The sequence below is a fragment of the Alosa sapidissima genome, chromosome 8 (assembly GCF_018492685.1).
Source record: "Alosa sapidissima isolate fAloSap1 chromosome 8, fAloSap1.pri, whole genome shotgun sequence".
NCBI classification, from domain to species: Eukaryota; Metazoa; Chordata; class Actinopteri; order Clupeiformes; family Clupeidae; genus Alosa; species Alosa sapidissima.
The window spans coordinates 7,290,921-7,315,653 of NC_055964.1; the positions used below are offsets into that span (position 1 = coordinate 7,290,921).

The following is a 24,733-nucleotide window of genomic DNA, read 5'->3' on the forward strand; positions in this document are numbered from 1 at the left end:
GTTCAAGCATCTCCCCCTGTGTGTACAGCACTAGCAGACTGCTGCATTGAAGAATCAAAAATAAGATTGCCTGCACACAATGCTGTCTTGCTGTCCTTTGGACTAGTGGTTGATTGTGGGAGCAAAAAGGGTTCTTTCTCTTTTGTTGTTAATATTAAATAAAGCACAAAGGCCTCGCTCCATCCATTCTGTGGTTCAAGGGCACCGTCAATAGAGAAGCCATTTCTTTTATCCATAAGTGAAGTTTTTTTTTGTCCTGGTTTCATTCTTGCCCCTGCCCAATTTTCCTCACAACAGAGAGAATGCCTAAAATGCACAAACAGTACCTGAAAAGCTATTGGTACAAGTCTACTACTTCAAACATAAGCACTGGAGATTTGTGTCTTTGAGAAAAATATGATGTAACTCCTACAAATTCAATAAATCATATATGTTGTTGTTATTATTATTATTATTATTATTATTATTATTATTATTATAATAAAAATAATAGTAATATAATGTTAGCAGTAGTAGTATTAGTAGTATAATGATTATAAAGTGTGTATCAAGCACATCAGTGCATGTGTGCTTTTACCTGAGCATTTCTCTGTTCCCTCCTACTTTTGTACATGACAGGGACATCAGTGAGAGGAGGAGGAGAGTTTAAGAGCCCGGTTTCCACAGTCTCACAGTCTTCTTGTGTGGTGTGAGAGAACAGAGGGAGAGAGAGGGAGAGAGAGGGATAAGGAGGGGGGGGGGGTGGACTGAGCGAACAGAGAACAGCAGAGAGAGAGAGAGAGGCAGAGAGGGTGAACAGAGAACAGGAGAGACAGAGAGAGAGAACACAGAAAGGGGCTTAAAAGGTGCATTAGGCAGTCACCTGAAAATCTAGCCAGAGTAGAGTGCTTCAAGGGGACCGCAGCCATTTAGTGATCCTACAGCGTGTGATGGTTACAGCCGCTCAGCAAAGACACAAGTCCCTGAGCCAGCAGGCCATATTAGAGCTCAGAATAACGTGACATGTTTCACCACTCATCAGGGCTGTTCCAATTGAAGGAGTTAACTTTTGTGTCTTCCTGTTTAATTGAATCTGCATTTGCTAATGGTTGATTTGTATATGATGATGGTTTGTATATGCATTATTTATATCATTGATAGTTGTAAATATTCAGAATAATTTTGCAACCGCCCACCTTCCCAAACATATTTGTTACATGTTACATGTACATAGTTATAATTACTTATTATAGGATGTCAAATCAGTTGATGAGTAGGAATGAACATGGGTGAGAAACGAGGGGGTGAGAAGGGAGGGGCGGTATATTTGTCTGTTTCACCCAGATGTTTATCAACCCATATGTTTTTCAACTCCCCAGCTAAATGTTTGTTGTATCACATTAATTTAATATGTCAGAGGATTGACAGTGTTGTGCATCTTTCCCATCAATAAAAACAACAACACATATTTGTTTATATTGGGCTTTTTCTTTAAAATGAAGGAGGGGGAGGGCTCACATCCACCCCCACCAATGTGAAGCTCCCACCCATCAATGCTGTATGTGTGCATGTGAACCCTACTACCATGGCGGAGCTCTGCTTGTTGAGACACGGTGCCAGTGTTTGCCCAGTACACTTGGTGGGCTGCTGCTGCTGCTGCAATTTGTGTGGTACTGCCACTGTTTGTATGTCAGAGAGGAAATCCCTTCTTTGTTCCTTGAGGAAGCCCAAAGCAGGGGGGGAAAGCCCCGAAAGATATGTCATTGAATCCAAACAGCTGGAGAGAGAGAGAGAGAGAGAGAGAGAGAGCTTTTGCTAATAGCTCTAGCTGTGATAACAGTCAGACAAGGCCCCTGTTAGATAATACTCACGTCAGTTCAGCCTCCTCCTTTTTTTGGAGACAGTGTCAGGACTCCAGCCACCAGGGGATGTCTGGTGATTGAGGTGAATTACAGGACAGTTAGGCCCATAGCACCAACCTGCTAAACAAACACAGAGAGAGAATCTCATGTAACCTGATTGTGTGCAATTAGTTTTAGACGTTTGCCAGGCATACAGTAGTCTCTCTCTCTCTCTCTCTCTCTCTCTCTCTCTATCTCTCCTCATACATTTGTCATTGTATTACATATTGAAAGAGGATTGTGCATAACGCAATCATGTCATCTGATGCGACCCCGCACTTGCACTTCTGCACACCAGCAGCCAACAAGCTGTGACAAGCCTGTGCTGTGTAAACCAACAGGGGCAGGGCCAGCTTCTTTTGAGACGGGGAGAGAGGTAGGGGAGGTGGGGAAGGTGGGGACACGGAGGCTCAGGGGTGGGGTGGGATGGGGGCAAATGGTCTAATTGCTGCTACAATAGTCTCCCTGACGAACATGCTGATGTAATCCTGTTAGGCACAATGGGCCTCTTTATTTGACAGAAAGGTGCTAAAAGTGTTCCCAGTGGCCCTGTTTGAATCAGCCCGTATGCTCATCAAGTGCATACCTCTTTCCCCATCTAGCAACGCGGTCGGATTCTTCTAGAACTGCATATGGAGCCTCTCAAGTAAATAGTGTGTTCAAGGTTGCTACTTTTAAAATAATCTGCAGAGGAATTTATGCTCTGTGCCTTACTGTCATGCTTCCACTGTATTTCTGAGAAATACTCTTTAATAAATCACAGTAAAAACACACAAATATATATTTCCAGACACACTGTGCACAAAGATTAAATTGATATACAGAGGGGCCATTTTTACATCCATATGAAAAAACATCAACAACACACACACACACACACACACACACACACACACACACACACTCTTTCATGAAAATGGAAAATTGCGAGTCATAGGGTAATTACCATAAAAGCTAACAAAGCCCCCCCCCTCCCCCCACACTAAAATAAATAAGTCTGCTGCCTGTTGATTGTCTCCACTCAGGAGTGTGCATTCATAAAACGGCCTCATATGTCAGACATCTCTGGCGATTGCCCATCTACATTACGTAAAAACAGGCAGGAAATGAGGAGCTATTAAGCCAGGACCCCTGCTACTAAATCATCCTCCTCCCTCAACGTTGAGCCCATTAAGACAATTAAACAGTGAACAGAGCACTTCGCTAACTGTTAAAGCTAACAATGCCAGTTTTTTTATATACAGAGGGCCCTTCCCTCCAGGCTATGGATGTCCGAGAAGCGAACTACAGCATCCCAAGGCTCCAACAGCAAGGAGGGGGCGGTAGCTGTGTCCAATTTGATAGGATTATAATGTAGTCAGACCCAAAGCATGACCAACAATTAGCGCTCTTTCTTTCAAACACAATCAGCTCTTTTAGCAATGTAGCTGCTAGTTATCTACTAAGTCGATCATTATACATAAGCCTTTGTCAGACATGTTTTAATTGCATTACATCTCATCAGAACCAGTGAAGCCCAAATCAATCAGTTTGTGAGCCCCTTCCTGTGAATCCTGATCTTGTAGTGCACTTGGCCCTCATCAGATACTCTCAGATGATGGTTTCATAACTTTGTTATGACTTGTGTTGTGTTGTGTCGTGCCTTCTCACTATGAAAGGTACAGAAAGAAAGTGATAATGGTGATCATGGTGGTGTTGATATGTGAGCTCAACTGCTGACCAAATTACTGCCCTCCCTTCTGTGTGTCTGAAACAAAGGGTGGACATGCGTGAAATAATGTGGCTCCGTCCTAGGCACTTTGTTTATCACCTATTTACAGTACATGGCCTGGACTCTCTTAGGCTCTAACACCCGAGGACAATACTATGAAACAAGATAAGCCTAAAGCCAGAGGTGTGTGTTAAAAATCAGCAAGCCATTTTAGCAAAACCAAATGTAAAAGTTAAAAGAAAAACAATCGGCCAGGAACATAAGCCTCTGTGTCAATTTTGAACACACATCAGGCCTTAGGCTTAACCTATCGCTAATCTCACGTTGTAGTATATTCCCCAGATTATTTTTTTCAGGATACACAAAGAAAAGAATGGATATCAATTCTAGAAAATGACCAGGACCAATTCACAGAAATTGAACAAAAAAAGAAAAATGTATTAGATTAGAACCGCAGACAGCAACTTTAAGTAATTTTCGATGCAAGTGTGCCTCATCCTGTAATTAAATGTAAATGTAACCCAGTACACTTGGCTTGGCCAGCTCCTCCTTAGCTCTCCAGCTGGACTGGGCTGGCAGCTGGGAAGATGTGCTGCTGCCTGCTGCCCACCGAGATGCTAATAGATCAGAGATGGCTGGAACAGACTGTGCACTGTTCCAGCAGGCCATCCAGGACTGTCCATTAACTCACAAAAGATAGACTAGACTGCGACCCTGTTGTTGTTCTCTTCAGCATGCACGTTCCTTTTCTTTGTTGGGGTTCATTGTCATTTGAAGGTTGGTGAATTGACGAGGAAATCGCCGACTGTTTGTCCCCCCCCCCCTTGGTGTTGCTACTGTACTGTACGTGGCTTGGTGTTAAGCTGCTGGTCTCAGATATGCTACTGTTTTCTCTTCGCTTTGTCCAGTCTACCGATAGATGCCCAGCTCAATAGAGTACAGTGTACGCATTCCACCAAATGTCCTTTAGCAATTGTCTCCCTCGCACAGAATGGACACATGGCTTTTCATGACGCTCACAACCCCGTCCAGTATGTCTTTTCTCTGCTGGCCCTGGCACACGTCCAGGCAGGGCCAGTGTGTGCAGACAGACAACAAAAGCCTCGTACTGTAACGCTGTGTTATTTCTGTGCTGTCGAGCGAGAGCGATCGTGGTTCCAACAACCACATGCGCAAGTGGGGAGATCGCTGGGCTGAGTGCTATAGACACCGCGGGAACCCCCCCCCCCCCCCCCCCCCCCAACACACACACACACACACACACACACATACTCACACACACACACCTCCTCCTCCTCTCTCAGGCGGATCCACTGCCTGTTAGCATGCACCTCGTCTCTGTGGTTCTTTTGTCATTCAGGCTAGCAAGCGTGAGGCTAAATAAAGCAGAGAGGCTTAAGTGTGTGTGTGAGAGAGAGAGACAGGGGAGTGGCGAGGTGGGCCAGTCATGCTACAGTAACCCACCTGTCAGCACCTTATCGATCCTCCCTGTTCATTAAAGCCTCCTCCTTATGAGAGAGAGAGATAGAGAGAGAGAGAGAGAGAGAGAGAGGGGCAGAGTCTGGGGAATCTGTCTGTTTCTAAATAAATACCACTCTCTGTGCCAGCTTGTGCACAGAGTAGGAGTTTTGGCTGATTTTCTTTCTTTCTTTTTCTTGGGGTGGTGGGGTGGGGTAATTTGGGGTAGATTGTACGTGGAAACAACTGATGTTATTTTGAATGAGATATTTGGTCTGAGTAGTATTAGGTTACTGCTAGCCCTCCCTTATGACCACAGAAGTTATTTTTTCTGTTCTTACACATTCAGTAAAAGAACAGAGCACAGAACGTTTGAAATGAACAACTGAGAATATATTTGAAAGCTGCTGGGGGAAGTTGAGTGTAAACAGAGATGGCTAATGTGGTCAAAGTAACTGACAACTCGAAATGAAAATGGAACCAAATTAAAAACCTGAAAGCAAAGAGGTGCATGCACTCTTATGTCTTCAGTGTACAAAATACTTGATTTTAGCGACAGGGAAATTCCATTTTGAATGTATAGAAAATGCCAGAACTTACAGTTTGTTATTTCAGTTACACTTTCACATGTGTCCATTTTTATAAGTGGTTTCCTGTTCAGACCACAATATATGCAATCAGTGTCAATACAGATCCAGTCTAACGTATGACCTATGTATTTAACTAGTATAACCTAATGAATAATGTATAACCTAATACAAATTCTAATGTATAAGAGAAAACATAGCTGGACATATGCTGGCATACTGTGGTCAAGAGTATTGTGCTCTGACCCTATAGGCTTAAGGTTGGAGCTTCATGAGGACAGACAGAGAAAACTGTTCTTGTCTCTGGCAGACTGAGGTTTGTCCATGCTCACAACATGTCTCTTGTTCCTTTTGTCTTTGGCTGACACATCATTGAAGAATGCTGCTATGCGGCGACCTTCCCATCGTTAAAACGGAAAAGAAACATGTGATGGCAGACTACATACGTTATTAATTATCAGTATTTGTGTGATTGATTGTTTTGGAGCTGTCATTTTCAAATTTTCAAGATGGCTGGAGTGTTTTGGATGCTTGGCGATCACCCCCCCCCCCCCCCCCCTTTCCCGTGCCTGTGTGTTTAGCGCAGACATGTATGGCTGTCTGGTGGTCTGTAGTAGAGAGGCCCTCGTCAGGCCCTGCTGAGGCCTCCCACGGGGCCTGTAAGAGAGACGTGAGAGACACGCTCATACGATATGACCTGTCTGACCCTTTGGGGCTGAGGGGTCACCGGTCAGCAGACTGCTCTCAGCTGGTCATTAGGGCCCCTGGAGTATTCAACGATATAGGGAGGACGGCGCAAATGCAACGCCAGACTTTAGGCTAGCTTTGCACACCGATCTGTTTTCTGCACTTTGTCAGAAATTGTCACACGATTAGAAAATAAATACGACCTTGCGTTGTGTCAATCAGTTTCTTCCAAAAAAAGCAGCATTCTGTATTTGACGGACCAAAAAAAACCCCACATACATGATACAACATCATGTATTCTACCACCCACCAACTTCCCCTGTTGAGTTTCAGTTGTAGAGATGCCTGTGGGAATGGAATGGGCTCAACTGACAAGAGGGACAAGATGGACAAGTCACACTTTGTAACCAGCGTTGATTGAGTCTGCTGACTATCTGGCTTTTGTGAAAGGGTATTTACAAACATTTATTTTCCTTAATGATTTGATTGTTTGTCGGATTTCAGTGTACTGCACTTTAATCAGTAACTCAGTATTCAGCTGCAATTTACTCTTAGTTGCGGCTAATGTTTTAGGACAGTGAAAAGTACACAGCTTATTATACCACTTAACATGTGAAAATATGTAATTGAGGCAGATTACAGCAGTTTGAGGAAAACGGATATTCACACCAGCACTTTCTCAGACTCACTCATAACAAAAGGAGAGCTGCCAAGCTAAACAACTCTCGTTCCGTGTTCGAGACGGCGGGAGCGTGTGCACGCGGACCTGACCAGAGCTCCTTCCGCTCAGGGTGACTCGGCCATCGGTGGCCCCCGTGAAGAAAGAAGGGAGGAGGAGGAGAGAGGAGAGAAAAAAAAGCGATTGACAAACAAAATGAAATCAGACTCAAGGAAATGGGCCATGAAAGGATGATTGCACTTCAGATAATGCCCCCTTTTCATCAGGCTCTGTGTCCAGAGACAGCTCAGCGATTGTGCAGCGTCGCAGTCGCTGACCACACTGTAAACACCCTGAATTGGCCGCGCACTGTTGTGAGTGTATAATTAAATCAAGCACATTGATGCGGTGGGCCGTGTACAAATATCTCTCTATGCGCCGAGACAAAAGAGCAGCGTCTCGCCCACTGGGATTTGTCCAGAGGGCACCGCAGTGCAAAAGGACAGAGGGAGAGCCTCCAGTATATGGCCGGGGGGGCATTCAGGGGAGGGGGGCAATGGGGAGGGGGAGAGGGAGAGTGGAGAGTGGAGCAGGAGGGCAGGCTGCTGCACTAGCCAAAGTATGCACTTTAATTGGATAATTTGGACACATCGGCCGGCCTCATTGCTGCTGATTGTAAACATGTGTGTAGTGTTCAGGAGGTGTAAGAAGCCCTCTCTGTTGGACAAGGACGGGGGGGGGGGGGCTGTGGGTTTTTTTTACTGGCCAGATTGATGTCAGGGTCTAGGTGGTTGACGCAGGATGTGGTGAGGGACGATTTCCAATTATGGCACAGGGCACAGAGATGACAGTGACCGTAAGGCATGAAGAGTGAGTGGCCAAGTGCAGCCGAGCTGACCCAAAGTCTGGCAAAGGTCAGTAAGCTGCGGTGTCGCTGAGATTAAGTGTTTGAGTTTTTTGGGGGGTGGCACACATTATGGTTAAAAGAGAGGAGACAGGAGATACCATATTAGCTGTGTTTGGTTTGGGGTTCAAGGATTTGCCCCCCCCCCCCCCCCCCCCCACTCATCCACTTTCCTAAGAGGGAACACACACACACACACACACTCAAATACACACATTCACAGTTACTCACATTGTTTGGGTGAGGCGCGAGGTCCCCTAAGCCAAGCCAAGTCACTGGAGACCGGCGCTCCTGAGTCGTGCTGTGCCCTCTGGCAAATCACTCCTACAGTTCTTTGCACTCATGTTACAGCGCCACACTCAATTGTCTACAGTGTGAGAGAGGTCAGACCCCTCCCATAACATCCCCCTGCATCCACTAGCGAACGGCACTGACACCCATACATCACACCCGGTCCTGGGGGCGCCCAGAGGTGCAGGGCAGGGTGAAAGTGGACACCCGAAAATACTCCGCAGCGGCCCGAGCGAGTAACTTAAGACCCGAGCGATTCTGTGAGAGGCCTTCTCAAAATATACTGCACCTCTTCCCCCCGCCAGCCATAACTTTCTCTCATCTCTCTCTTTCTCACTCTCTCTCTCTCTCTCTTTTTGTGCCTTGAAGACCAACAGGGTCAAGGCATGTCACTAGGGAAAGCCTAATGATTCAAACCACACTGGGAAGCCAAAGGATAGATACAGAGAGACAGAGAGAGAGATATGGTGTTGTGTAAGGCAGTCGTTCTCAAGCGATTTAGATTCAGGAGAAATGTGTCATTCTCGTTCCTTGCTGACGTTGTGTACATAGTAAGTATTAGTTTTGATGGCTGAAGATTTTTTAATCTGGACTTTACAGAAAGTGCCCTGTTTGGGATAGAATGGGCCACAAACTGCTGAGAATTTACCTCCCCAAGCAGGCAGACTCAAGCACACGAGTTTCCCCTCGCGTCACAGACCCGACCTGCTATCTCCACTTCAAGCTGAATCTGATTACAGGCAAGCCTGCGGGACAGTGGGGGTCATTGACAGCGCAGAGATGAGCAAACAATAAGATATTATCTGCAGGAATCTCCTAGGTTTCCAAAGGAAAATGGTCCTTCTCAGTGTCACATTGATGAGAGGATCCTCAACCTGACATTGAATCAGCCATTTAAGGAGAGCGAACACAGCCAGCCATTCATTGGCCTGGGCTAAAATAATGGCATCTCTTTTTTCCCTCCTTGTTTAAGACATATAAAGGGAAACTCATGAGGGGTTTTGGAAGACAAGGCCGGGCAGAAATCGGAGCACACAGCTGACTCACACATGAATACGGCCCCAACAATGATTAGTTATCGACGGCACAATCCCCGGGTCTATGGACGTGGTGGTGCTCAACTAGGCTAAATGGATAATGAAATATAAAACAGGCCCGTCGCCCTTTTGCCTGCCTGACAAACATCTTATGGGTCCTTTATGCCAGAAACTGAGGAGTCATGAAAAGTTAAAACAGCTGAACACCAGAATGTGCAGGAAATGAAATAATGACATTGGGGGAGGAAAGGAGGGGGTGATAAGTCATACTTCGTTAACTTAACTGTTTAACTGTTTGAGGGAACGGCTACCAGAGAAGTTCAACTTGTTGGATTATTGTTTCAAATTGTGCGGAATCTTTAAGACAGCAACTTCAGATGAAGGCACCCATGACAGCTATTCAGTAAAGGTTATTTTTTGCAGATACATCATAGAATAGACACTGTGTATGATATGATCATGAAAACAACAACAGAATTTTGATATATATGTTTAGTTGATGCCTGTTTCTTTCCAGGGACAATCCACAATGTGACACCACTCGCTGTCTCAAAAGAAACAGTGAAATAATAATAATAATTAAAAAAAAAACCCTGTGGGCTGGATTGACACGTGAAGTTCAGATTGTGAGCTATATAGCCTCTGGTGGAAGCGTGTGTTTGAATGGTAATGTACACCACTGCTAAACACAGAACTTTTAAGTTTAAGTTTAACTTAACCATAGGACCCTTTCAAGAGAGTTCCATTATCAGCATCATAGTTGGCCCCACAAGACTTCCTTTTTAACATTCCATATGTTATCTTAATGCAGAGGAAGTAGATTGGGGCCCAAATAGAACGTTCAAGCATTGTTTTTGTTTACCTTGTTGAAAGGGTCCATACAAGGCAGTAAGTAAAGACGAACACTCAATACCCCCTCAATGTGGTATTATTGGATTCAATTGAAAGGGTGTCTTATCTTGGATTAGGTCAAATATATGATCACCTATGTGAGTGTGTGTGTGTGTGTGTGTGTGTGTGTTTACAATGACATTTCTATATCTAGCCTAACCCTAACCCTAGGAAATGAAATGAAAGGACAGTATTCTAAACAATCAGACGGACCCATCTTGTTTGTGTATAAGTAGCTTAAACTAGATTTTTACTACTAGGTCATTTGAAAGGACATCGGAAGGCACACAATATATTTTTTTCAAAATTCAAGAAAAATCATGCAATGACACCTCCCAAATTTCCCTCGAGATAAATTAGGTACAACATATAGATTTACACATCAAGTCGATGGATATTTCTGATCAAATGATCATCAAAGAGAAGATGCTGTGTGTTTCGCAAGAACTGGCCCTCGTTTTGGAAGAATGCCTGAAGGACATATCTTGATTTCAGGTCAGTTGGAGCGCTCTGGTGGTTGAAAAGACTTAGGGGTTTTTCAACAGGGCTTACATCTTACTACTTTTATATATGTTTCAGCGCCATCTTGTGGCCGATCCCCGAAGACTCAGTTGGGACTATATCTTTATTCCTGAATGTGATTGGTTTATCAACATGGTCCACTGTCGCCTAATATACCAAAAGTTTATCACTGCAAATTCATCAGACCGTAGTAGCATACACAAATGAGGCTTACAGTTGTTTGTCTATTGTTGTGCAAATAGTTTTGTAGGCTGATAGTTTTGGCCTATTTTTTAAATTAATAACGCGCATGATTGTTTTGCTGAGTTATCTGAACGTATGGTTCATAGATAATGTAAATTATGAACAATTATCCTGACGTTTTATTCTGGGTTGCCTTCGGAATTGTAGGCTACAACTGCCTATTTATGCATAGATAAAAAGTGTAGTAGGCCTAGGCCTTATAGGCCCTACCATTGTACCAAATCGGTACAAAATATATAGGAAAAATAGCCTAAAACATTTGGCTTTGGATTTCCTCTTTCCTGCGTGTGCCCAATATTATGTAGCATAATTAGGCTATCTTAAAATTTGGTTTTCTGCAATAAAGAGGAAAACTACAATGCCCATGATGCAACTGCTTGTCAAGGGCCTACTCTGAGGAAGTATCGCGATTTTGCAGTATTGCTCTCTAGTAGCAGTAGCTTACTGGAAGCTGTCAGTGAAGTCAGTGAAGGGAGTCCAAATTGGAGAAATCGGAGAGTATTCACAACATTCATTTTATTTATTTTGTTTTCTAGACGTTACAGAGGGGCACACATAAGGATTAGGAAATATATAATTTCTACGTTAAACCAGTCATCATTTTCTAGCTGTTTAAATCAGCTGTATGTTATTCCCCTAGCCAGATCTAATTAAACCAGCAATGGCGTTGAAAAGAATCCAGAAGGTGAGTGTTCGCCTGTTTGTTGCTCTATGTGGCAATACATCAGTTAAACCGTGTCGTAGGCTACCAGCAGTCTTCTCTTTGGCAATTATCTGGGTTGTGATTCTGTTCGCGAATTTGGACCTTAGTAGCCTATCTGTGTTTGTGCTACACATTAAAATACTTTTCCTCTTCTCTATCTATCCGACCTAAAAGGCACTGGCTGGATACTTAGACAAAGACGGATGGTCAATGGTGGGAGATTGCATTTGACGCATTGAAGCATTCTCCTGGCCATGGCAATGCTTCAGACAACAAGGGGGGGATTGGAGAACAGCATGTCGTATTTTAATTTCGGGTTTTTTGTAGCAGTTTGGTTTGGCTTGTTTTGTTTTGCCTTGCATTTGACCGCACACGCAGGCTTGCGGCCGATACATTGTAGCTAAAAGACAGTTCACACGATGACACAGAAAGTGGAGATGATATGTCCAAGTTTATGTTCACATCAGATTAACATTTGGCGTTTCTTTTGAGGGTTGGGTGGTTGGAAACGTGTAAAAATGTCAAATTATGTGTGTATTCATTTTTCTCATCTTGAATGAGTGAGTGGTAGGTTTGATGCGCAGGCGTGATGGATGGCAGCTGCCTGCAACTTGCCAAATACTGAACCCCAATGTCAATGTTTCCATATATGGATGGGCAAATAGGGCAGTGGGACAGCCGAGGGTATTTTTAACAGATTTAACACGGCGTCCGAGTGCCCGTGTGTTTTAATCGCAAATTTTAACGAAATCCATGCGACATTATGTGCATAACCCTTTTATGCTTTCGGCCGGTCTGTTCCCGCTGGCGTGGGTGAACGGGCCACGCGCGGTATCCTATGAAGTTCTAAATCAGCTTTCCTCATTAGGAGCTACTAGGCTACATTGCCTTTACTGAGACTGGATATTAAAGTATTACATCTAAAGAATTATTCATGTGAATGAATATGCGATTTCTCCCAACAAATAGGCTAGAGGCCAAAACATGAGCTAGTAGGACCAGTAAGTTTCCAAATAGAGTTGCACTGATAGTGTCAAATGACATTGCATAATGCACATTCTGAATAGGGGTTAGATTACTTACTGAGAAAAGGTTGCTTACTATTGAAATACTTAACTCATTTATGATGTTTACTTCATGATGCTTCAATAAACATAGACACAGGGGCTTGTTCTATTTTGTTGTGGCTTTAAACCATGTGCTATGAAATGGCAAAAAAGCCATTTTACAGCATGACCTACGGTATTTTTAAAGAATGACTATTCCTGTCAATGTTGTGTTACATCATGTTAGTTACATTATTGAAAACTAGTTCAAAAGCAACATAAACTGCAATTAAAAACAACACCAGAGCTTTTAGTATGATTTCCATGCAGGTCTTTGTATATAAACACTGACACAAACCTAGCCTACTTAAAATAAATATGACCTTATAATTTGGGATCTTTTTTTTCCAACACACACAGCAGTAGTTAATTTAGTATCACACATACGTTCATTGGTTATTATTTAGACTCATCAGTGAAGTTGATAAGGTCTTGTTGTAATAGTAATAGAAATCATATAGGAACATGAACTTGCACTAATTTATGAAAGATAGTTTTTGCTATATTGTTATGTGTTGCTATCAATGCCCCCGCAAGAGTAATATATAAAGGATTATGGTCAAATGTAGCCCTTTTTATCAAAAGAATGGAGCATATCAAAATAATATTAAAGTACACTGTTATAGTGTAGACTGTTATAACAGCTGAAACAAAGTTAGTCTGAAGTACTGCTCAGGGCCATGACTATGTCTTGCATTTTTCCACACAGTGGTGTAGTAAATTGTCTTGGAAGTGTACTCCTTATGAAGTGGTGACCTGCTTTGAAGGGCAGACATCTTAAATGTCAAAGTTAACTGAACTGAACTGGCCGGAGGAGGTTTACTGAAGAAAATGCTGTGTTAAACTCATATTATGGGCCCCTTTTAAAATGTTGTTATGGGTCCCCTTTGTCTGTCATGTCATCTAGAACACTGTTGACAAATACTTTTCCTGTTATGAATGTAGTAGTGTATTTATCTACAACAACCGCAAAATGTGGTAACAAAGGTTGTGCAAATCTAAGCCCAAGAAAAATATAGTTGTTGTGACTCATTTGTTTGGTGTATCTGATTGGTCGTAGAAAAAACAAGTACCGGTACATAATTGCAGTAATACTAAAAGGCACATTAACAGACCGTGTAATTAATCTAAGGAGTATTTTCCATTTGTAATTTTTCTGTATTAAGATAAGAAGAACCAGGTCATTTTGTCCTTAAAGAAAGACCAATAATCTCCCAAAGCTTAAACCCTGATGTAAGAATCCATCTGGGAAAATCTCTTTCTGTAGCTTATTGGAGAAGACTACAGACATTGTAAATATTCACCTGACTTGGTGAGGCAGTTTCCCTCTAAAATGGCAATTATGGAGTGGGGGTCCAGGGCCAAACCTCTGGACTTTGAGTGAGTAAAAGTGTTTGGTAAACAGCTGTCAGCTTGCACAGCTAACTTTAGAGACGTTGCCTGTTTCTGGAGCTGTGAGTCAGAGTTAATCTAATGTGCTGTTTTCAGGCTGATATGCAATACCAACAGTTGTGGGCAGGTCAAGGACCCAAGGCCTGACACTTGTAGTCAGTTTGCCATGTTTGCACAGAAGGTTTCACAACTACTTCAAGTGCTGGGAATATGGTGTCTCTCGGCTACAAATAGCGGGAGTCCAATATTGTCCTCCTCCAGCATGCCAAGACCCAACCTCTGAGACCTAAATGTTACAGAATTTGACAGACTACAGTCACACATGGTTTATTTAGGTTTAGGTTTTAGGTTTTTATTTAGTGTCCACAGCCTAAACATATAATCTGTGGTTTGCAGATCAATACAGTAGGCTATGGTCAGTATGGTAATTTACCAATACACTTAACCCTTAAGCCGGTACCAGAATGTTGGAAATTGAACGTTCTAAAGAATGTCTAGGTTCATTCAGAGCTCTGGGTTCATTCAGAGCCATATAAAGGTACCTTTATATGGCTCTGGGTTCATTGAATTCAACATGGAATTTTAGAACCTTACAATGTTGTGGGACATGTTAGAATGTTCAAAATGTCCCTGCTGAAGGGTTAAAAGGGAAATTAGAAAAATATCATTTGCACTTTATGCTCCCTCATGGGTAGAGCGCCCCCTGTGAAACTGTAGATAGACTATGTCATGTACAGCTATAAAGGGCAAACTGAGTTTAAATAATATAATTGGAATGTAGTGTATCTGGCTGAACAATTTTGAAAGGTGTCAACCAGTCACGTAGAGATGATAAGGGCGACTAGTGCCTCAGCTGCTAAACCATTTACAGGCCATACATTTAAGAACCCCAGAGCTAATCAAATGCACACTTCCACTGAACTGTAAGTGGCATCGGATGGAAGGGTTATGGGGGGCACTGCATAAACCTGCACTCTCATGCACAGGGCTAACATGGCATCTGTCTCAATGATGCATCTCTTTGCTCTCCCCTACAGGAGCTGACAGACCTGCAAAGGGATCCTCCCGCCCAGTGCTCAGCAGGACCAGTTGGCGAAGACCGTAAGTGTGTGTGTGTGTGTGTGTGTGTGTATGTGTGTGTGGCTCTTGCCGTTCCATTCAGACGGGCCCTAGGTGGAGTTTCCCGCCCTGACGACAGTAAGTCAACCCCAGGATTACGGTTGCCCCCATACGGTTATATCATGTGGGAAAGTATAGCAGTTTAAATTAGAGGTCTGTCAGACCTGTTTTAGTCATGCTCCAGAATGTGTTAATGGTTCTGATTCAACACAGATTTTTCTCTGAGTTTACTGTGAGAGCATGGTACAATGAGACATTAATAATGCAATGCTTAACATCTGCTTTGATTCAGGCTTCATCACTGTTTAGATTTGCTATTTAGAAAAAAGTAAAGCTATCCGCACACTGCCTTGTATGCTCCCAGTTTAATGGCAGGTTACAATGTTTCGACCACTCAGGTCTTCGTCAGGTATAAAAAATATTTTATTGGCATTGGCTGCGTGCTAGCTGTGTCTTGACTGCTGTGTTGCATCTTTTGTGTATGTTTTTCAGTTTTTCACTGGCAGGCGACGATAATGGGGCCGGTAGGTAGATCATTTTGCACTCGTCTGATCCACTTCATCTGTTCAATGATGCCGTAGTCAAAAAGCGTTTGACGTCTCTCTCACAGCATTACCATTCTGTGTCTTTGTCTTAGAATGACAGCCCATACCAGGGTGGAGTCTTCTTCCTCACAATTCACTTCCCCACAGACTACCCCTTTAAGCCTCCTAAGGTGACAGAGCCATGTGATTTAAAAATATGAAACATAATTCGTTCTATCTTTGAAAGCGTAAAATGTTTGACTGAAAAGTATTTGAATGTGTATATGGTTACTGAATGCATACCTTTCATTTCCAAATCCAATTTAAGGTTGCTTTCACAACAAAAATCTACCACCCAAACATAAACAGCAATGGGAGCATTTGTCTGGATATTTTAAGATCACAGTGGTCACCAGCGCTCACTGTATCCAAAGGTATGTGCACATGTATGTAAAGGTATGTCATTTATTGTTTTGTGAACACTGGGAGTTTAGCTCAAAGTCCACTATTCTAATCCAATACATTTATTTGTCAAATACTGGGAATTGCTCCTCACAGTTCTCAAGCTGCTCATTCTGTGTATGCACTTGTAACGTTAGCCAGCTGGTATGTAGCTGTGCAGTATGTATGTAGTTTAAACTTCCCTCATGACGCCTTAAGAGACGTAATAGCAGGAGATGCTAGGGCCTATTGGTTTTAGCTCACTTGCTAGTGCTTTCGACTTCCAGTCTGAGGTGCTTCAAGTTGCGGGTTCAAATCCAGGCTAGTGCAGGGCTGAGCCACGAAATCAACACAACGCAGGTTTAACACTCAAAACATGTCTGGAAATGGGAAACAAACAGTGTCCCGCTCCAAACCATAAAAAATTCCAGCCAATCAACACATTGCTTTGGGAGCATGGAAGGGAGGGTGTGTAATTTCATTTGTTGTTGAGGTTTACAGAGTGACATACTTTGCCTTTAATGATTCTGGTAGGACTGTTTGGAATAGATTATGAAGCACTGAGGGAACTGGTGCATCTGAACAGAAACCCCCTTTGTGCATGACACAAGTGACTCTGCATCTTCTTCTGGATGGACTTTAAATAGACCTCTGTGTTGGGGTGTGGCAAATTAGTAAGGAGCTTTTACAGTACCAGGTGGTAATAGCTTAAAATAGCAAACCATATTACATGAACGTGACAGATGCTTTTATATCTGGACAGAGGTATTTGGATTTTACGGCACAGCACTAAAAGTGGATTTGCCTCCCAAATTCAAATGAACATGATAAAATAAATTACACACAATTATATGTTTGGTGTTCCAGTGAAATTCCTGGATGACATTGTGAAGAATGGGAGAAGCTAAAGCTTTAGCGTAAACAAGCGCAGGGTGGTATTATTTTTAGACAGGCAAAGGGCAGGCACACACTCACACTCAACATGTGTGCCATTGTGTGCCATTCAGAGGCTGCGAGGGAAAGGTGGTTAACCGCTACTGTTGTCATAGCAATGCCTATGATGAAAGCGGGAGAATGGTGTATGTGGGTGTCGCTCAAGTGCTCAGACCAACCAAGACACGTGAAAATGCTGATTCTCTCTGTTGTCTTTGAATTCCGCAGCTGCGTTAAATAAATTATGAACTTCGCATGCATAGGTATGATGCTTAGATGATGCATAGATAATGCACCAATGCATACATAAGGTAAACATGTAATGTTTCAGTCCTTTTTCAAGTCATTTTTGTTCCACACCTAGCCTAAGCAATCTTGCATAGTAATTACTCAGTCAGCCCTACAGCTTTACTGAGTTTTACTTCATAACTTGCTCTGCTGAGAGAGTGATTGGCTGCAGCCTGCCTTCTCTCCAAAGTCTGTACACCTCCAGGACCCTGAGGCAGGCAGGAAAGATTGCTGCAGACCCCTCCCACCCCGGACACAGTCTTTTTGAGACACTCCCCTCTGGCAGGAGACTGCGGTCCATTATGACCAGGACCTCATGCCGCAAAAACAGTTTCTTCCCCTCTGCAATTAGTCTCCTTAACAAAACATAGCCCCCCTTTCTGCATAGTGTTTTTGTCCCTGCACCTGCACTTTGTCATATTTCTGTATGTGTATATATATATATATATATATATATATATATATATATATATATATATATATATATAGGCCTATATTATATTATATTATATTATATTATATTATATTATACGACATAATATTGTTAAAAACTTCACCAAGTAAAATTCCTAGTCTTAAAAACTTGGCAAAAAAATATTCTAAATCTGATTCTGAACTTGTCTTGGGATATGGAACTGTATGCACCCCAGCACTAACCTTGCTGAATAAAATAGAAACAAGTTACAATAGCAGTGCTGAACTGTATGCGCTCAGGGCCAGGTGGCGAGGTATGTACAAACAGGCCTTTTTGCGGTAGGGGGCGTAGAAAGGTGCTGTTTACTTGATGAAGTCCAGGTTTGATAAATATGACATTAACATAAGTGTCATAGCGTGCGGTTTCTGCGGGTTGGCCATGGTACCGATAACGCTACGTTCTCAAATGACTGGCCCTCAGTATCTACTACTTGAGCTAGAATATTGTCTTACCATTATATCCTACACAGGCTAAATACAGCCACAGCCACAACACTTCCTTTTCAATGACAAACCAGAGATAAGAAATATCTGGTGTGTGTAGTTTTGGACAGTATGGAATTCCAACTTTTTTTCTCTTTTGTTTCCAGTTCTGTTGTCCATCTGCTCTCTGCTGTGTGACCCCAATCCTGATGACCCTCTGGTACCGGAGATCGCACATACTTACAAAGCAGACAGGGAAAAGTGAGTAGAGCTTTTTATACACCACCTGCATAGCCTTAACATTCTGTTGCTTTTATGTGTATTTGGGAGGGGATACAATTCTAAGTAATAAAACATCAGCAAGTTAAATCTAAAAAATATACAGCCATTATGTGTACCTTAGTGTGTACCAATCATATGTATATGATTGATCTTACTCGGCTGAATCTGTGAGCTGTTGTCCTCAAGATGCTCCCTCTGGTGGTAATCTAAGATGATGCATAAATAAATCCTAGAACAGAAAAACAATGTTTTTTTCCCCTCAGATTTGTATTAACCTGACCCAAGGGGTCAGCTCTTTGAATCCGACTGTGATTTCATAGTATATCAAAAAACATTTGAATGAATTTGTAGGCTATACAGCTCGATACTTGTTTTAAAGGAAACTCACCCTGGGCCTTGGCTCTGTTTTAGGTCTAAATTGGCCCTGTATTGAGTTACACTGCTGAAAGACTGGCAACAGAGTAAGGGCTATATAATGGAAGCAAACAGGGCATGTAGAAACATCAGTGTGAATCACTTGCTTTTGTCACTAACATAGCTCAGAATTTTGTGAACAATATGAAGTAATAGAGGTGCACCTGTGTCTGTTTACCTCTATAAGAGTAAAGAAACTGCATAAATAAAATGTCTGCTATCAGCATCTCACCTTCATCCTCTTCTGTGTGCTCCCCATAACAATGTAACATTTAGTAATATAGTTACAAATATTATTGGTATTCTGAATGCAGAAGCATTCTCATGCGCACAAACGTTTAAAGTAAACAAATGGCCATTGATTACCTGGGGGAGAATCTGTGATCTCTCATCAGAATTGCAAAATTGATTCTTACAGAAACATATTATAACAATGGAAGACCTGGGGCGAACCATAAAAAACATATTTTTGTGGTGGGAACTGGGCTGAGCTGTATGTACTTTGTAATGTAATTTACTGTGTGGTAAAAACCACACCCCGAACACAAATAATATACAGTGGGGAGAATAAGTATTTGAACCCATGCTAAAGTTGACTAAAAAGAGGAATATAAAATCATCTGTTAGAAATTGATCTTAATGCCTTAATAGAAAATGAGTAAAAATCCAACATTTAAGGACACCAATTTTCTTAGTGAATGAAGAATGTATCGTAAATAAATAAATGTTCTTCCTTAAAATACAGGGGTAATAAGTATTTGACCCCTATGTTAAATTCCCATAGAGGCAAGCAGCAATGTGGGGCTATTTTAATTCCAAAGGCCAAGGGAACTTTATCAGGATGCATAGTATCCTGGATCCATGAAATAAGTGGCCTTTAAAAATTAAAAATCTGCCTGCCTCTATGGGAATTTAACATAGGGGTCAAATACTTATTACCCCTGTATTTTAAGGAAGAACATTTATTTATTTACAATACATTCTTCATTCACTAAGAAAATTGGTGTCCTTAAATGTTGGATTTTTACTCATTTTTTATGATTTTATATTCCTCTTTTCAGTCAACTTTAGCATGGGTTCAAATACTTATTCTCCCCACTGTACATAGGCCGAGAAGATATTTTTCTTGATTCTTTATAGAACTGTGTACAGTTCTATGATTGACTACCAAAATTACATCCACTTGTCTATTTGACAAAAAAAGACAACCAACCCTCTCAGGATTGTGTGACCTCATTTGAAAAAAAAAAACTTTTCATGATCAAAACCTGCCTGGTCTTGTTCTTCACTGCCTCTTACACCCCCCCCCCCCCCCCCCCCCCCCCTTCTGGCTCATTAAATGATAAAATCATATTGTCACTTTAGCTTATACATTGTTGGTCATTCGTTCAAAAATAGCCTACAGCTTAAAAAATAATATTTACACTTAATATTAACTTAAAAAATATTTTGCAGTGTAGGCTAGAACCCTTCAGGTAAACATGAGGGTTTTTTTCTGATTACCAGTAGGCTATGTGTATTAAGCTAATTACACAAGGAGACACTGCTAGTAGCCCGGCCTAATTTCATAGTATTCACTTTGGATGGCTGCTAGGCTACATGCAGTGTAACAGACAGTGGATAGTAGGCTGTTCCATTTCCAGTTGTTGTCTTTAGGGCTACTGAAGACACTCTCACCACATTCAGCTTTCCATTGTTATTCCTGACAAAGCCCATGAGCTTAATGCACACAAAGGTGACAAGGCTACCTTGGGCTAATTTAAAGTAACTAAATAATGAATGTTTGTCAAATATTTATTCATAGATTTAGGGAGTCAATCTCTCTATCAAACCATTTAGGGGGCAAGAGCATTCTGTTGTTACCTGTCCACTTTTCTGCATTGTGCTGATTGCCTTCCTGCCTGCTTTGCCAAAGTCACCGTTTCGCTTAGTCCCGCCTATGGAGATCAGCCGAGCCAATAGCAGTTCAGAACCAACATCAGCTCTCAAACAGCTGAATGCAGCAGGGAGACGTGAGAGAGATGAATAGATGACACGTTAACTGCGGTCTGATTATTAAGAAAAAACAAATCTTATGATTTTGGGCGGGCAGGCACGTGCCCACCCTAATTGTATGACTTTAAAAGACACCTTTGACCTTAGAAATACATGCCAGACACTAATGTTGTTCCGTCATATTTTTCACAGGTACAACAGACTAGCAAGGGAATGGACTCAAAAGTATGCCATGTGAGAGCCTACAGAACACATCCGAAGAACCGCTAAAAAAGGAAGCAAGCAAAGGAACACAGAAAAAAAGATATGTTTTAACATTTTTAACATAAGGAGTCGGAACCGGACAGGGGGACAAAAAATTAAATGACACACCCTTTTGAAATGACAAAAAAGGGAGGAAAAAACCGCGCAAGCTCCAGGCGTGGACTGAGGGACACCTGTGTGAACTGGCTGCAATGAGCCTCTCTCCGGCCGCTCCAGAGGCCCCTTCTCTCAGCCTGGGCCTGAACCAGCTGAGCCAAGCCTGGTAACGCAGGCCACCACCACCACCGCCACCACAAACCCAGGAAAAATCACACTAGACTTTTACTACTATTAGTGCTACTACTGTTATTGTGATCCATACATTATGATTATTATTATGATTATTATTATTATTATTATCAGTGTTACTCCTCATAAAACTGTTTGATTATGCTTATGATCACCGTTTGTTGTTGTCGTCACCATGGCTGGTGTATGAATCATTTTTCTGAATGTTCCGTTGAAATTGGACAAGGGAGCTACTTGGTTGCTCGGCCCATTCTCCTCTTCAGAACGAGCACATAGGGGGGGTTTCTGCTCCGCAGTCGTGCTTTGTGTTAATGGATATTTTTGTTTATTCTGCTGTACTATTTGATTGGATTGGAGCTCCCTTAGTGAAATGAGGCTTGTCTACAGTGGCCACTAGCGTCATTTCACTCTCGGCAGACATTTGTTTTAAAGCTTGAGAGAGGCTGGTATCATGGTTGACCTCACAACTTGAAGTACAGAACTTACTGTAATGGTGACATGTTTAATCTATCATGTTAATAACTTTAGAATGTTGTCAAATAAGATCTTCTGGTGCTTCAACAATACCTGCAATTTTTTTTACTGTAATATTACCACATCGGGATAGATGTTAAGGCTCCTGATGAACCTCCTTTATCATCCAGAATGTAACTCAATTGCCCTGCCTCTGTTCATACATAATGGCTTCTACAAGGCCAAAGTCAGACACTAGGAAGGGATTGTGGGAGTTGGGATCCCTTCTCATGTGCAGCACATCACTTGGAACATGAACTAACAAATACTCTGATTAACTCGGCTATCTATGGTATGGATGTGCATAGTGTTGTCCAACTGCGGGCGTCTCCCCTGAATTTGTAGGCAGAGGCTAAGATGGGTCCTGCACCAGTGTCCCCCCTCCAACCTCCTGTCCTCCTTGGCCCAGATCAGATCATGTTTTATTGTGCAACCTTATGACGTGAATGTTCATAGCTGACTGTGGATCTTTGGAAAGGGAAACCCTTTGGCCGCTCAGTTGTGAGATGGAAAGAAACTTTGGTTATGATTGCAAACAGTTCCGTTTGTGAGCAAGCCCTAGACTTTTCCCAAAGGTATTAACCTCAGTATTGACTTAAATCAACATTGGTGTATTTTTTGTTATTTTAATGAATGTGTTAGTTGTTTTTTCTTTTTTGTTTTTTTTTATCTCCCATCGATGCACCTGTGAATTTACACTGGTGGTTTACCTGTGCGGTTCCTAAATATGGAGTTTCCATCGTGATTTTTTACACAAAACTGTAACCAATGCATGTGCATGTTACAGTAGAGTTGTAAGTATTAGTTTACAAAAAATAGGATCCATAGCAGACAATATTTTGTGTAAGTAACTCATTATACGTCTAAAAGTCAGACAGTAGTTTATCCAACTGAGTATTTACTGTACAAAAGAGAACTGGAATTGTAAAAATCCATATGGAAACTCTACTCTACTAGGTCTACTACTATGCTACAACCTCCTTTTTTATTAAACATGGGGAAGGTGCATCATGGGACCTGTATAAAGGCAATAGATTTATGCCACACTATCTTTACAAAAGATCTTTTCCTTATTTTTCTTACATTTTACAGTCTTTCACAGCTACAGTCTTCTTTTGATCTTTCACTAAAATGATTAACCTTTTGTGCATTTCCATTGAGTTGACAGTGAGCTCTGTACAAAGCCGGCACAGGTGCTGGAGGACTTGCAGTGCATTTCATTAGAGTTCCATTTGGGTTTTACACCTGTTCCACCATTATTGCGTGGCTATTTGTGGGTCGGAGGATGAATCTTGCCATAGTAAAGGGAATTGATCATCCTGAAAGAAAAGAGAAGTGTGTGTGTGTGTGTGTGTATGGGTGTATGGGGTGGGGGCCTGACTGGCTTTGTACCTTCAGTGTGGAAGTGGCGGGGGCGACCTAATACCTCCTGAACTGAATAGGTTGCCCAGGAGATGTACTGCTGGATGAGTCTGTTCTTTTAACCCTGCTGTAATCCTCACAGCAAGGATCCGCACACTCTTATTCTGGGCCATTAAATGCAGTTTTGCCCTGAAAAAGGGCTCTATTTGGGCTGTTTTCAAATAACACTGAATATCATTTCAAGATCGGACTTGTATATCATTTCATAAGTTGGTGTTTAAGCACTGAATTGTTTTTTCTTTTTTTTTTTTTCTTTCTTTACTTGACATGCCTTGATAGTTTAAAACATGATATAGAACAGTGTGGGGAGGGATCAGATGGAGCCTCACAAACCTAACAGGATATCCTGTATATGTACCCACAGAATTGTTTGTTGAATGTAATCTCCTGAATGCAAACCGAACTCTCTCATTGTATGGATGAAGCTGCTTGCTTCACGCATTGGCTTAAATATTGCGGTGTCTGCATATCCTTGCTAGACGTAGCTGACCGAAGCTCACTGGTTGTGCTCCCTGTAGTTTGTGACGTTTTATTTATTTATGTATTTATTTTTGCTATTTATTTGCCGTCTTCCACCGATACGCTTGAAATGCAGTCAGAATAATGTTCACAATGGAGCTTTGATGATGGATGTCATGAGAGGACGGCGTAGATGAGCTGAGAGTTGGAACGAACCGGACGCACTCATCAGCAGGTCAGCTCTGACCACTTGGAACACTAGCATGCTTACTTCTACAGAAAACAAACAAACAAACAAACAAACAAGCAAACAAAACAAAAAAACAGCCATCTGCAAAATATCAGGGATTTCTGTACCATTTGCCTCTCCTGACACCTTCAAGAAAATCTCAGCCTTAACTGTCATTTTATAGCTATGGCTACTGTAAAGTGTGTGTGCGTGTGTGTCTTCGTTTTTTTTTTCTTACTTCCTACAAATGGGAAATGAAAGTCAATTTTCCTGCTGTTTGTTTTTAATTTAGAGGAGATTAAAACAGAGAGTTATACTGTCCCCGTATCTATTTACTGTGTAGCACACAGCCGTGTGTGGCTCCTCATCCACTTGGTTCTATGATTTTGATTTGTGTAGAATATTATGTGCGGAAGACCTGTCACCACATCTAACACTCTCCCCCTTTGCATCCATTTACAGTATGTGCTACACCTGAAAAAAAAAGAAAAAAAAAAAAAACTCTCAAGTTGTCAAAATACATGAATAAAGCTCCTTTTGTTTTACACTTGGTCCGAGATTCATTTCACTGGCCATACCCACACCAATGCATTAA

The 24,733-nt window shown here is 41.9% G+C and overlaps 2 protein-coding genes across 3 annotated transcripts in view; both read left to right on the top strand.

Annotated features, from left to right (window-relative positions):
• LOC121714755 (oxysterol-binding protein 2-like) overlaps positions 1-24,733 on the top strand; it is a 765,489-nt gene that overhangs the window by 662,704 nt on the left and 78,052 nt on the right. The window lies entirely within an intron of this gene.
• ube2d4 (ubiquitin-conjugating enzyme E2D 4 (putative)) lies at positions 11,294-24,683 on the top strand. 2 transcript variants are annotated; one of them, XM_042099845.1, is made up of 8 exons: positions 11,311-11,367; positions 11,510-11,554; positions 15,108-15,171; positions 15,682-15,713; positions 15,827-15,904; positions 16,042-16,147; positions 18,440-18,533; positions 21,156-24,683. In XM_042099845.1, exons 2-8 carry the CDS (start codon positions 11,531-11,533, stop codon positions 21,199-21,201), a joined length of 444 nt encoding a protein of 147 aa, XP_041955779.1. In that variant the 5' UTR covers positions 11,311-11,367; positions 11,510-11,530; the 3' UTR covers positions 21,202-24,683. The 2 variants fall into 2 exon arrangements, with proteins under 2 accessions (XP_041955778.1, XP_041955779.1); XM_042099844.1 differs by having other exon boundaries at positions 11,294-11,554.

Bases quoted from the DNA above. Each gene is read 5' to 3' on its own strand.
- ube2d4 (XM_042099844.1), top strand. From the start codon at position 11,531: ATGGCGTTGAAAAGAATCCAGAAG. The intron at 15,714-15,826 runs GTAGGTAGATCA...TCTTTGTCTTAG, and splicing joins AGGCGACGATAATGGGGCCG to AATGACAGCCCATACCAGGG. The intron at 15,905-16,041 runs GTGACAGAGCCA...ATCCAATTTAAG, and splicing joins ACCCCTTTAAGCCTCCTAAG to GTTGCTTTCACAACAAAAAT.